This window comes from Podarcis liolepis (genome assembly GCF_965112155.1).
Source record: "Podarcis liolepis genome assembly, chromosome: 6".
NCBI classification, from domain to species: domain Eukaryota; kingdom Metazoa; phylum Chordata; class Lepidosauria; order Squamata; family Lacertidae; genus Podarcis; species Podarcis liolepis.
In genome coordinates, this window is record NC_139559.1 from 51,874,888 (window position 1) to 51,889,151 (window position 14,264).

General features: G+C 46.9%; 1 protein-coding gene across 2 annotated transcripts; it reads right to left on the bottom strand.

The window, feature by feature from the left end:
* Nucleotides 1-316: 316 nt before the first annotated feature.
* UROD (uroporphyrinogen decarboxylase) lies at nucleotides 317-13,753 on the bottom strand. 2 transcript variants are annotated; one of them, XM_083509718.1, is made up of 10 exons: nucleotides 12,363-13,753; nucleotides 11,498-12,309; nucleotides 10,878-10,957; nucleotides 6,811-6,873; nucleotides 6,524-6,721; nucleotides 5,469-5,630; nucleotides 4,226-4,363; nucleotides 2,064-2,164; nucleotides 943-1,009; nucleotides 317-642 (listed from the first exon to the last, which is right to left on the bottom strand). In XM_083509718.1, the coding sequence occupies exons 2-10, from the start codon at nucleotides 11,634-11,636 to the stop codon at nucleotides 478-480; spliced, it is 1,113 nt and encodes a 370-aa protein (XP_083365844.1). In that variant the 5' UTR covers nucleotides 11,637-12,309; nucleotides 12,363-13,753; the 3' UTR covers nucleotides 317-477. The 2 variants fall into 2 exon arrangements, with proteins under 2 accessions (XP_083365844.1, XP_083365845.1); XM_083509719.1 differs by having other exon boundaries at nucleotides 11,498-11,610; nucleotides 12,911-13,041.
* Nucleotides 13,754-14,264: the final 511 nt, after the last annotated feature.

A 14,264-nucleotide genomic window follows, 5' to 3' on the forward strand; every position in this document is an offset into this window, starting at 1 on the left:
TTGCTTCGTAGAGACACATGGCTATTGCTAAAGAGGGCCCCAAACTGAGCAATTGGGTGATACAAGGTACCCTGACCCACCTTCTATTGTTAAACGGCAAAAAACTTACTCCGCTGTGGAGGACAGAGCATAAGAAAGGCCACACCTAGCCACTGGTTGGAAGGGGCAAGAAAAGGATCCACCCCTTTCTCAGATAAGCTTTGTAGTGTGTAGGGATAAAGCCAGGATCAAAAGCATTGAGTGCGTCAGGAAGTGCCCAAGACACATACATTCTCTCCCCCTCTACAACCCACCCACCATCCCAAGCATTGTGCCATTAAAATGTGGAAAGCATTTTAATAGTGCGCTATTACAAACCCACATCCTTGTTCTTTCTCTCAGTCCTAGTGACTGGCTCTCCTGCACTCGCAAACATGATCCTCTCTTGCTGCAGTCTCTTTGATGCTTTGTCCATTTTCCATGTGGCTCCCCAAGTCTTCAGGAACATTTCTTGAGATGGCGAGAGTGCCTATGTACAGCATCCACAAAAGCCCCCACGTGCTCCGGGCTCATGTCAGGATACAGGCCATGACCCAGGTTGGCAATGTAGTGCTTGGAGCCAAAGCCTTCCACCATCTTCTTCACCAGCTCCCCAATCTTCTCCTGACAAAAGCGAAGAAGAATCAGCAGGGCAAGACAGTTGAAGCAACCAACCTAGGCTAACTTATAGTGTATTGGAAGGGGGGGGAGAGCGTATTTGACAGACTCAGTGCAGACAGTCCTTACAACCATTGTTTGCTAACTAGGAGCATCCTGTGGCTTTGTGTGTTGGGTCCAACCTCGCCCATTACTGAAATGTGTCCCCCCCCCCCCCAACAGCTTTCCACTGAAGTAACGTGACCTTAGCCCTAAGAAAGGTTCCCTGACATTTGTCTAGGGGGCTTGTGACACCTGCCTCTTTACCTTTGGTGCATAGAGGGCACATGGATCCAAATTCCCTTGTAAGGTAATGTCTTTCCCGATCCGCTGACTGCAACAGAACAAAATAAAACATCAGTACCTGCTCTGGAGGTTGAGGGGGGAATACTTGTAGGCACCAGAGCAAGATGTAGCTCCTCATCATCACAAGAATGTGAGATACTTATGAAATCAGATGGTTTTAAAACAGGAAGAGCAATGGTTGGAAGCCGTAAGAGCTAATGATGGTTGCCTACCTGTGTCCCAGGTGCCTCTTGGGTCTAATTCTGATGTATCTGGCTAGCCCTAGTTAGAAGGTTGTACCTAATTAAACTTATCCAGGTTGTACTTATGTTGCAAAGTCATAAAATATCGGAGTTGGAAGCCTCTAGCAAAGAAGAGCTCACTGCCCAACTCTTCCCATTAGGACATTTCTAACAAGATTTAGCCAAAATTCTGCTTCCTTGTGGTTTCCACCCATTCCTTCTAGCCCTGCTTTCTGAAACAGTAGAGTGAAATTTACTTTGTTCCACTGACACGTGATAGAACCATAGAACTGTAGAGTTGGAAAGGTACACTGAGAGTCTTCTAGTCTTCAGATATTGGAAGACAGCTATCATGTCAGGTCACAAAACAATACCATTTCCTTGCTTCTGAAAAGCTGGAGAGAACTAATTTCCCTAGGCAGAACAATGGGACATTTTGCCCCGTTTGCTGCACAGTCTTACTTTCTACCCATCATCCTGGGAAACTGGTCTCTAGTCTTAGAAGACGTTTCATCTTAGAAGACGTTTCATCTTGGCTGGGGGGCTCACTCAGCTCTAGCTGTATGAAACAATCAGCTCTCTGTTTCCCAACTGCTGCATGTGAGCAGGGTTTGGCTCTTCATAGCAGCAATCCAATGGAGGAGCTCCCTGCACCTATAAACTGGGGGCTCCTTAGTACTTCACATAAGCCTCTTATTTACTATCCCCAGGCCATTCTGCTTAGCCAGTAGTTGTTGTATCCACAATACCGTATGAAGCAAAATTTATGGGAAACGAAAGGATTCTGATATTGGCAAAAGCACTTTAGAAATCCTACCAACCCTCCTAGCAGTCCCTATGGAAGGCCAGTCAATTTCTCACCGAGAAGCCTGGGGGGAGATGGTCCAGTCCAGGCCAATCACCTCGTAGCCACATTGTGCCAAATCCTCTAGGGCATAATGCGCATCCTTGGCAAAGATGATCTGAGAGAGGAGACAAAACAGCAGGACAACGTGGTGGGCAGGGCTGCGTGCTTGGCACCAAAGCAAGACTGGGGAACCTGTGGCCCTCCAGACGCAGTTTGGCCACCTTTGCCATCATCCCTGGCTGGTACTAGTGCTCCTGCGAGTTAGGAGTCCAGCAACATGTCTCCTCCATTGTAAGGCGTTCACATCCACAAATAAGCAGAGCTTCTCTTGGTGCACGATGGGAAAGGGGGAACAGGACAACGGAGAAGATATGCAGGCAGATCTTTGCAGGCAGGTCCTTGACCGCTCTGGCTTGCCCAGTTGGCATTGCTTCATTACTTGGCTGCCTTCTAGTGGTGAAACACGACTACTACAACTTTGTACTTTGCTTTTATTTTAAAAGGGGTTTCTCCTTAACACAGACACATCAGCCCCAAGCTAAAAGGAAAGACAGAAAACAGGGAATGGCGACAGGCAGCAGACAGACCAAGAGATACCTCCAGCCTGGAATATCTTCCATCACCGCCCCTCCTGCCATCCCAGAATTGGCTTGGAATGCAGGTGATTTCAAGGGAGGTTGTGTGGGACAGATTCCCTCCAAGCAGTCAACAGCTTGGTATATAATCTAGGAGCACAGGAAGTTCCTTCTGCAGGATTCCTTCACTTCCAGTCAATACTGCTGTTCCTGCTATCTCACAGGAACTTGAGAAGTTGCCTCATGAGCCAGGTCAGACCTAGTTTGCCCATATTCCCTGACTGGCAACACCTCTCCAGGGTCTCAGATTTATTTCCTTCCTTCCTTCCTATTATTATTGTTATTATACCTTGCCCATCTGGCTGAGTTGCCCCAACCACTCTGGGTGACTTCCAACATAAAAACATAATAGAACCTTAAAAAGCTTCCCTGTACAGTACAGCAGAGCTTTCCAGACTTTTCATGTTGGTGACACACTTTTTAGACATGAATCGTTTCGTGACACAGTAATTCAGCTTTACTAGCAAACCGGAGGTTAAACGAAACCCCTTTCCAGCCCTGGGAGGAGTGTGGGGAGTGTTTGCACAGCAAACCTACATACTGCAGCTGACACACTTAATGTGTCGCAACACAGTTTGGAAAGCTCTGCTATACAGGGCTGCCTTCAGATGCCTTCTAAAGGTTATATAGCTACTCATCTCCTTGACATCTGATGGGGGGGCATTCCACAGGATGGGCGCAGCTACCGAGAAGGCCCTCTCTGCCTGGTTCCCTGTAACTTCACTTCTCGCAGTGATGGAACCACCAGAAGACCCTTGGTGCTGAATCTCAGTGTCCGGGCTGAACGATGGGGGTAAAGACGCTCCTTCAGGTATACTAGGCAGAGGCCGTTTAGGACTTGGAAACCTGCTACCTTGTCCTTTCAATGGAAGATGCCATAATTTGAACCTGGCACCTCCCACGTGCATATCCTGAGCTTTATCACAGAGCTGTACTCCTTCCCAGTGCAGAGGTAGGGATGTCCCAGATTATCAAACTGAGTACTGAGTGTGTTAAGGAGTAACCTCCAGCACATGGGTGCGTACAGTACTTGTAAACAGATGCCAAAAGCCAAACTTCTCCAGGATTTAGGAAAGTTTGTAGCCCACCTCATCCAATCAGGATGAGTTGGGGGAAACATTTTTAAGAGAGGGTAGAATTTTCCTGCTCCCCAATTCTTACAGTAGGAGCCTGACTTAAGAGAAGGATACCCAGTCCTGCTCTCACCTTATCCTCTGCTCTCTTTCTGACTCTACAAGAATTTCCTTTCAGCCTTGTGGCACCATGGTCCTCTGCATTTAATTGTGCACAAGGCACACTAGAGAAGATGCCCACACATACACCAGTACTGCCCATCTATATTTCTTCTGGAAGGCAGCTCCCAAAGGCCTTCTGTCCTACCCTCGGTATGGACAGATGGAGCGGCCTTCCATGGATGCTGCTTCAATATCACCATGTGGTATCTGTTTTTAGGATGAACAGAAAACTCCAACAGTCCTTCCAGCTCCAAGATCTGCTGATCCTATGAATCCCACAAGGAACCCAAGAGAGCTGTCCCTTACCATGGGCACCAGAGGCAGGTCGTCTTCCCGTAGCTTGCTCTTCACTCGCTTGGCAATGCAACGGATGGCGGGGAGGGCAAACTCTGCAAACTGCTCTGGCCCCAGGTGTCCTGCGTGAGACTCAAAAAGCTGTAGAGCCTGCCAAGAGAGACAGCACCAAGGAATCAGCATCCCTCTTGGCTGACATCTCTCTCCACTCACCCACACCCCAAGGAAAGGTTGCCCTTGGCACCAAAAAGTTTGCCCACGCCTGGCACAGAACAATGCATTTCCCCCCCCTAATCCACTCTCCTGACACAAGGCAAGCAATTCCAGTAAACAATCTCGAATTCTTCAACTGGAACCAATGCTATAATTAAACTGCCTTAGGCTGCCATCCTAAACCCCCTATTTGGAAGTAAATCACACGGGGGCGGAAGAATGCCAGTGGGGCTTAGTTCTGAGTACGTATGAATAAGATCAGAGTGTTAATTTACAGACCTTATTCTCATCACCATCATCTAAAAGGTTGTGCTCTAGGAGGTTGTCACAAGCGAAGGAAATCAGCTGCAAGGCTACTACTTCTCATGTTCCAGCCGTAAGTTATGTGAATGTGTGAGGGAGGTAGGAATCGCACCAGCTGACCCCACCTCCCATGCATTCCACATAACGCAAGAGGGAGCATCTGGTGCACAGTGCTTGTCCCCATGATGGGGAACCCTGCCATGCTCCCCAATCACATACATAGCCCAGTGTCTGAATGAATAAAACCAGGGAGTGCTGAATGTGCTGAATGTGCTGAATGAATAAAACCAGGGAGGGCTGAAGCCAGCTGGCATGATCTTGGGGAGGAGGAGAAGTTTGCTGTGTTATGCAGAGTGCCATCAGGCAGCAATTTTGGCAAAGGAGGAAAGCTGTTTTCCTTTTCTTTTATTTGCAACCACGAGGGCGAAAAGCCTATTCCTAAAAACAAAGTGATTGGATTCTGTAATAAAAGGTTACATGATAAGATTATGATTAGCAGCATGGTACTACTGATTTCTTGCTGGCACCCTTTACCTTCCTAAAGTAAGCTTTCTTTCCAGATCTCATTTGTCTTAAGGGTTGTGGCTGTAGAAGACGAAGGGTATCTCAAAAGTGCCTTGAAAAATGAGTGGCAAATTTGTCCAACTTACAGCTATGCCTGAAAGCTTGTGGGCAGGAGCTGCCCAGGAGTCTACAGCTCTTCTCAAGCAGGATGATGCCACTTTCTTCTTCCACTCACCTGAGCGCCTGCAGCCACCTGCCCCACCAGGTAATCCACAATTACATCAGTCAATAACGTGAGTAGACGGTGACTGGCCTCAGGGTGCCGGTAGAGCCAGGCCTTGGCTTTGGCCATTGTGTTGGAGCCGCCACCTTCGATCATATAGGACATCAGTGTCCACTAGGAAGCAGACAACAAGCAGAAAGTGAAAGCAGGCATGAATTCAAAAGCACTTGTTCCAATGCCTCACCATGCCCAAGCCAGCTTCTGTAAGGCAAGTGGTTCTTGCAGAAACTGTGAGGCAGCTCTGTTCTTCTTCTTATTTTATTTACTATTATCATTTATTGAATTTACATACTGGCCTTCACCTGCATATCTCAGGGCGGTTCACATATCGGATTACTTGTTCAGTTCAGAACCAGGCCTCAACCCCTCTGGGTTCCTAAAAACCGGAAGCTGCATTTGTCTTAACTGATGCCATTCGCTTCTAAAGATGTCATGCATTGCCTCTCCTGCCCCAAAACTTCCATGCCCAAGCTTTGATGCTTCCACTCTTAAGTTGACTTTTGGCCAACTGTAATCAGTCAAATGCATGGCAATTTTTAATGTTCGCCTAAATGAAATGCAACATACTTATTTTAAGCACTATCTTAAGGAGATACTTGGCACACCCTTTCCAGTGTGTCTTCCCTGCCCAGCAGAAAATGCTGGAAAGGAAAGCATAGAAAAGCCGCCTTTCTCAGCTTCTGCCACCCATCAGTTAGTTCCACAAATATCATCCTATGAAGTCAATGTTTGAGCAGCAGCAAGCTAAGGCAGGGAGTCAGGGACCCAACGGCCTTACTAGGAGAGAGCATGAACTATGCCAGCCTGTAAGTGACACCCCCCATGACACTCCTCCGCAGAGGTTGTCAAATGCTGCAGCTACAAATCCACGGTACCCAGAATCCACCTGGCCTCATGCAGCGGCACAGATGGCCAGCACATCCCAACATTTCCTAGCGCCCACCAGCATTTTTAGGGAATGACACAGTCTCTTTGGGAGACGCCCATTTCCAAAGAACTATACTTACCGGGGCGCCAGAGAAGCCAATCAAGGGCACCTTCCCTTCCAATTTGTGCCGGGTCAACGTGATGGCCTGGAAGACGTAGCCAAGCTCTGTTGCCACATCCACTTTCTGGCGGAGTTTCAGCAGGTCCTCGACTTCCTTCAGTGGCTCAGGGAAGGTGGGTCCCTTGCCAGGCACCATCACCACCTCCATGCCTAGTGCCTAGGAAAGCAGTAGGATGTTAAGGAATTTCTTTCTATAAGCGGTACAGCTGCCCCCCACCGCCCCTCCCCACGTCCAGCATCTCTTACCTGCGGCACCACCAAGATGTCCGAAAAGATGATGGCAGCATCAAGAGGAAAGCGCCGTAGAGGCTGAAAGGAAGAAGAAAACACAGACCTTGTAGAGGGTGCTCCGCCCTGTTTTTAAGCTAGAAATGACACGTGTGTAGAAAGAGAACCACCCTCTCATAGGAGAGAGGAAATATTTGAAAATACAAAGGCAGTAAGCCTGAAAACTCAAAATCCAGGGAAAACTGGACGGGGAAAGAAGGGCAAGATTTCTGCTGAGGCCCTAAAGCTAGTGCACTATAGACGTAGCATATGAACACCAGAACATAGGATGCTGCCTTAGGATGCTGAATCAGAGCACAGGATACTGAATCAGACCACTAGTCCATCTAGCTCAGTGCTATCTATACTAACTGGAAACTCTTCTCCAGGGGTCAGGTAGGAGTCCAGTCCTACCTGGAGATGTTGGGGATTGAACCTGGGACCGTCAGTGTGCAAGGCACGTGCTCTAACCGTGTACTACAGCCCCTCCTTCACGAAAGAGAATGCCAGGCAGTGGTGTTGCAGACATTCCAATAGGCAGCCTGATTTTCAGCAGACAATGATACAGTCTTACCTGTGTACTGCACAAGATGATCTTCCCACAGCCTGGCCTTTTTGGCCCTTTGAGTCCACATCTCCCCTGATTTACCACCACTATACTATTACCGACATATTCAGATTCAGCCAGTGAGGAAGTATAACTTCCTGTAAAGGTAAAGTGGGTGTGCTGTATGAGGAGCACAGCATGGGACATGGGGAAAGGCATAAATAGGTTCCCGTACGCTGGAGGGTATGCAGGAACCCATTCCTGTCTTTCCCAGAGTCCATTTTAAGTACAGATATGTAGGAAAACTGCACTGATACACAGACTACACCAATACACAGGACAATGTTGGTTTGTGGAGCTTCTCTCTACACCCATCCACCCCAAAAAAGGGCAGGCAATGGCTATGCATATAAAACAAAACTTGCTTGCCGCTTGCTTCCCATCAGGATAGACAGAGCTTAAGGCAGGATACTGGGGAGGGGGGGGGTGGAGCTCAAAGAATGTGTTCTCAGTCCACAATCCCCACAGTTCTTGGAAACTCTATTACAATGTTTTTAAAAGGAAAGGAGTCTAGTATTCAAAATTGCAAAAATAAAGGAGCTGTGATTTTTTTTAAAAAAATGGCAGGAAAAGACTACAAAGATAATAAGACCCAAAACGATAATCTGTTCAAGTTGACTCAAAAGCTAAAATAGTCCAAAACAGAATGAGATTAGAATGTGTAGAAAAAGAGAAAGTGTGTGTGTGTGTGTGTGTGTGTGTGTGAGAGAGAGAGAGAGAGAGAGGGAGAGACCAAGAGTTATGAACATTGGGGGGGGGGCAAATACAGTAATGTTTACAGGTGTGCTGTCAGTGGGACAATGAACACTGAAAAACATTGACAGGTTGTATAACGAAGTGAGGCAAAACAGAAGGAAGCATTGCATAAATGCAGTCTTTTTATTTACTTATTTTTTAAAAAAAGAGGTGGAAGAATTCCTCAAGCAGTCAGCTGCATAGAATTTTGGGGTTTCTTTTACAACTGAACAAAAAGGAACAAACGTTATGCCATTAATAACATTTTTGAAGAGAAAGACAGTGCTGTGCGGAGGGGTGTGTTAATGAATGTTACTAAAATAGACTTAATAGAAATGTTTGTAATGATGTTGTGAAAAAGAACATGGGGGTGGGGGGAGGAATCAGAGACCCATGAAAGTGCCAAAAGCAGAGAAAAGGGAGGAGGTCCGAGAAGTAGACACATTATAAAAGAACAAAGGGAAAGCATGCTGCACAGATGTATGTTATTTGAGAAGGAAACGGGTCTTAGAAAACAATCGTGCATCATCTGTCTTTCAGGACATTGCCAGAGCGTACGACGTGCCTTTGTGCATTTGAAAGCACACTGAGTCCGATCAAATGCTTCCATTTTGAATTAGGCAATCTGATGCACATGTATCAATATACCACTCCCAGGCATTCAAAACAGTGTGTATGGTGGGGGGCCTTGCATGTTAGCCCCCACTCCAACCTCCCCATCCCCATGTGGAAGCTTCAGATCTAATTATCATCATCATCTTTGGAAGCTGAGCATGAAGATCTAAGGGCATTCTACTAGCCACAATGGGCTACGTTCTACCTCCATGGTCGGAGGCAGCAATGCTTCTGAATACCAGTTACTGCAGGAGGGAAGAGTGCTCTTGAGCTCAGGTCCCTCTCACGGGTTTCCCACAGGCATCTGGTTGGCCATCGTGAGAACAGGATGCAAGTCTAGATGTGCCATTGGCTGGCCCAGCATGACTCTTCTTTACCTTCTTATTCAGAGGAATGCACTGAGAAGCCGCCCTGCAGTCAGGACCTCCGCCTTATCAGGGTTCCAGTCATGGATGTTTTAAGCAAGTTCAACCGAATGCCTTCAGAATAGAGCCAACATGTAGTGACACTGGAGCAGAGGCTTCATTCACACACCCTGCTACCCTTCCTGCTACATGGAACACCCAACAGAGACATTATTGCTCAGCCAAGCACTGTCTGTGCAAGGGAAAGCGTAATAGTCACAGTGGAGATACCAGTTTCCTATTAGTAGAGTGGCCAAGACTTTCGTATCTTGGTTCCCAAACTTAATCCATTCCAGAAGTCCGTTTGACTCCCAAAACCATTTGAAAACCAAGGCTACAGGATTGGCTACAGGAGCTTCCTGCACTCAAGCGGAAGCTGCGGAAGCCATGTCAGACGTTCAGCTTCTGAAAAACTTACTTCCAGGTTTGCGGTGTTCAGGAGCCGATTTGTTCGACAACTAAGCCGTTCGGGAACCAAGGTACTACGGCATGTTTTAGCTAGTGAGCCCTTTCTTTCGTATTTCTTTTTAAAATATTTATATTGCATTGAAAGAAACACAAAAGTGCATTTATCAAAATTATAATGTTCTGTTAGTAATTTTACATTTGTGGCAATAACTTATTGCTTATATATCTATCTTTCATATTTTATCTCAATCCCTCTTTCATATTTCAAGCTAACAGATGCATTTTCATTTGTGCCTGCTGGAGACAACACATTCATCGCAAAATGGGGTGGAATTCAGCTAAGTTGTTGCATGAGTAAAATGAGAACTTTCCCTCCCCTACTCCCCTCAAAGCCTGCTCTGGAAGATTGGGGAACAGTCCAGATCAGGTTTAGAGGGCATGTGGACGGGCGCTAGAGGGAAGTCCCATTGTGCAAGCGGACCTCGTTCCGCTTGTGAACAGCCACCTTCTCACTATCTTGAATTCCACCCATGGACACTATTGTTTTTATATTCAAGGAGCAGTGTAGAATAACATACCAAATTATTTCCTGAAGAATGCTTAGATACATCTAATGAAGAAGTCTACAATGCTTCTAAAAACTGGGGTGGTGGTGTTTTTTTAGCCTGAGAGCCACATTCCCTCCAGGGGAATGTTCCAGGAGTCACAAGGCAGAGGCAAAAGTGGGCAAAGCAACAAATGTAAGTTTTCCCTTTGCACAATGAGCTAGTTTCTACACACCCCTCTTTCTCCTCCACCCAGGCAAGCAAGAAGCATTATCAGAGCTCATGACACATTCCAGCCAGACAAAAAGAAGGGTGTGAAGCAGAGACAGTCCCAAGGGACAGATAAGGCCACAGTTGGTCCCTGGATCTGAGTTCTCCACCCGTGACCTAAATATATAAATTGCCCATGCAACTGAATAGCAAAATGCAGCAAGGAGGACATTAAAACCCAAATCAATAACTGCTATTTAGTTTTGCTATTTAGACGGAAGAGACAAATGAAATTGGTTAGGGAAAGGCAGATGAGATGGTGAGTATGGGGAGCCTCTCATAAAACTATGCTGGTGACCATCTTGTGGGAGCAAATGTCACAGTTTATACTCTGGGGTATATTCAGCTCCTGCCACAGTCTGCAGAACAGGAATAACCCTCAATTGTGAATGGGGGGGGGGGTGGAGAGAGAACTCTCCCTCCTGGAACCTTGCACACTTGCAGAATAAGTTCACAACACACCTGCAGAGTAAGTTCACAACACTTCTCTGGTGATCGACAGGTAGCAAAGAAATCCTGAGCTGCTCGCGTCTCTCGGAACTCTGCAAAAAAAGAAAATGGAGTGGAAGGTAGATGCCTCTCAAAAGGAATGCAACTTAACCTAGAGGAGAGATGCGGGGAACCTAGGAACTTCCAGATGTTGTTAGATTCCAATTTCCATAATGTTCCACTGAACATTCTGGGTGGTACTGATGGGAGTTAGATTCCAGCAACATCTGGAGGGCCATAGATTTCCTCCATCTGTGGACTAGAGGAACCGGCCCTCGGAAATGGATAAAGGCTAATTATGTCAATCACAGAGGTTTTGCAAGGAAAATAACCTAGGCGCAGGACACTATCTATCAATGCTTTTCAGAGCTGAAGTTTTCCCCAGATCCATTTTGTGGGCAGATACTAATAGCTGGATTCTTGCTTTCAGAATCCTCCAAAGACTCTGGTCTTGAGAATTTCTTTCCCTCTCCCTCCTACTCATTTTCAGATAATCACCTCTCTCAGAACTCAAGGCCAACCAGCAGGCCATCCCAGCCCCAAGGACAAGATCCAAACATCTTTGTCCCAAACACCTCAGTCACTTCACTTACCTGGGAGGTACCTTCCAGCTTGCCTCATGCACCAAACAGGGGTGTATTCTGTCTCTTCTCCATGTGCTGCTCGGAGGAAGGTATCATTCTTCAGTTCAGGGAATTCTGTGAGACTTATCAGGGAACAGAAAACAGTCATTCATCCAAAGGCCTGGGTGAAGAGGTGTGTTTGACCATTTATAAAAAACCGTCCAATATAATGTGACTCCCAAGTGAAAGAAGATTCTTCATCTCCTCCCCCTTTCAAATATTAAATTGACGACCAGGGAAGGTAATAAGTGGCACTCACTAACTAAAACTTGGAAAAAATATTTACAGACCATTTCCTCTCTCACTACCATGTTGCGGTTTTCTTTGCTGCAAGAGGGGTGCAGACCGTTTTACTTTATCAAACAAACTATTGCATTACAATATGAGGGAAGCCAGAGGGGAAAAGACACACAAACACCAGTCCAGTCCATGGAACTATCATAAATGATCAGTGCCAGACAGGAACAGTTATTCTCCTCTTAGGTAGTTAGTACAACTACAGGTTCTACATTCTATATATATTAGTCCTTTGGAGGACTATTTCTAATTTTATTTAACAGACATGCTGTGGACCACCTGAATGAAGTTTATGGACTGCTGGTGGTTGACAGACCACAGTTCGGGAACCCTTGCTTTACACTGTGTCATTTGCATCAGAGCTAGATTTGGGCTTAGCCCTTGCACAGTGTTCAAAAGCCTGGTTTGCCATGGCCACATGTGCAAACACAACTGTATGTATATTACTGTACATCAGAAGTAGAATCCATCAAGCCCACTGGGGCCTACGTTTCAAGTAAACATGTGTAGCATTGCCAGGCTTAATAAAATGGCTTGCAAAGTGCTTTCACGCTAGCCACAATGAGAGTAATACCATCGTAGAAGCTGAAGTAGAGCAACCCAGGTGAAAGAAAGAATCTCACTGCAGCAAGCAACGTCTGCTTACAGCACGCAAAATCATCTCAAATGCGGGCCGGAAGGGGGAAAGAGAAAAAGGAGCCCCTCCTTTTTCCTCATACTCTGTAGCACTGCGTCTTAATGTCTAATGGATAAAAGCAGCGCAAAACAAGGTGGAAACGCTTCTTAACCCAAACTTTGCCTACTGGTGCTCAGCGGAACCGACATTCGGCGCAAAGCAGACAACTCGGCACCGTGTCAGCCCTGCCTGCACCGGCAACGCGAGCTCAACCCCAAGTACTGCACGGGTGGACCTGCATGTCAGAAAAGGCGTCAGGGGCTGAGGTGCTGCTTCCCCGCAGCAGCTGAAGACCCAGCAGCCCGGGCCAAGGGAACAAGAGGCAAATGTCCCTCATCCCCTGCGCGGAACCCTTGTCCCACCCCACGAACCCACGACCGCACAATGCCTGCCCTCTCGCTTCCACTCACACGACCGGCCCGTTCTTCTCCATCCCGCCCGCGCTGCTGCGGCCGCCCTACTCCCGAGTCCTGGCGGCGAGAACAACACGCCTCTTCCTCCCCACTTCCGGGTTCATTCCCCAGCTCCCCCGATTGGTGCTCGTGGGATCCACCCACGGCTCCCGCTGGGCGTGGCCGGGGCAGGACCGGCATTACCGTAATGTGCGCTGTAGCAAGTCTCCCGGAAAAGTTAGGACGGGAGGCGCACAGCACACGCGCCGCCGCTTGTCTGGGGCGCTGGAGAGAGGGCAGAACCAGCACCGCGGAGCAGGGCTCGTAGACGCAGCAAAAACCCCTCTGGTCTATTTTGAGCATAGACATCCAACAAGTAACTGGCATTAGAACTCCTAATTAAATTAAATACAGTACAGAGAGCATTGCAACAACCCATATAGTTCATGGGAGCTAGACAAATGCACCAAACCCTTGGGTCAAGGCAGCAATTGTGCATGCAGAAATGAATTAAAAGACAGAAATATGCATTCATTTCCCCACAAGTCCACTGCCCTCATGTAGCCCCCGTATTCACAGCCAAGGGGAATGATTAAGAAGCTGGGTTAGTACATCTGCTACTAGTTCTACATCCATAAAATATGTGGTATTTTCCTGTCCTAACCGATGAATGCCACTCCCTGTGCTTGGCTGATAAAAACTTTGGACCACCTCCTCCTTGGATACATTGTGCTCTTTGCTTGGAGATAAAAATTACCCTAACCACAGCACCACATGGGACCAATAGATAAAAATGTGGGAAGGTGTTGCCAAAGGCTGCTTTGTCTGTGCCTCACATATTACTTGGGAATCCACAGCTCAGTCATGATATACATACACTAACAGCAAACACAATTCTCAGAGATCCAGTCCTTATGTAACCAAAGGTGCAACATATATGTGCAAGAAGGAAGTATTAGCAGGCTCGGGGAGACCCCAAGATTGGCAGAAGAACAAGCAGAAACCTCCACAGCAAAATTTGTCATCAGGCCGAGCAGAAGTTTCCAGAAGCCACTTGGCTTTTTAATCCCATGTGGGTTGTGCATTTGTGTTCACAGATCCTTGTACTGCAGTGTTGCTTAACAATGTTCATCAACACTGGTAAACCTAAGAAGCAATATGACTCCAGATCATGGAACATTAATGATGAGGGAGACAGACAAGACAGACGTGAGAAACAGTGTTAGGTCCTTCTGGAAGAGAAGATACAGAGGTGAAAGTGTCAAGATTGTACCAAGCAGATTTACCACTAGATAATTGGGCACCTCCAAAGAACAGTGACATCTAAAGGGCACAACTCAGCAACAGAGAACATGTTTAAATGCGTTAGAGA

Bases quoted from the DNA above. Each gene is read 5' to 3' on its own strand.
- UROD (XM_083509718.1), bottom strand. From the start codon at position 11,636: ATGACTGTTTTCTGTTCCCTGATAAGTCTCACAGAATTCCCTGAACTG. The intron at 4,364-5,468 runs GTGAGTGGAAGA...CTCTCTTGGCAG, and splicing joins AGGTGGCTGCAGGCGCTCAG to GCTCTACAGCTTTTTGAGTC. The intron at 2,165-4,225 runs GTAAGGGACAGC...CTCCTCTCTCAG, and splicing joins ACCTGCCTCTGGTGCCCATG to ATCATCTTTGCCAAGGATGC.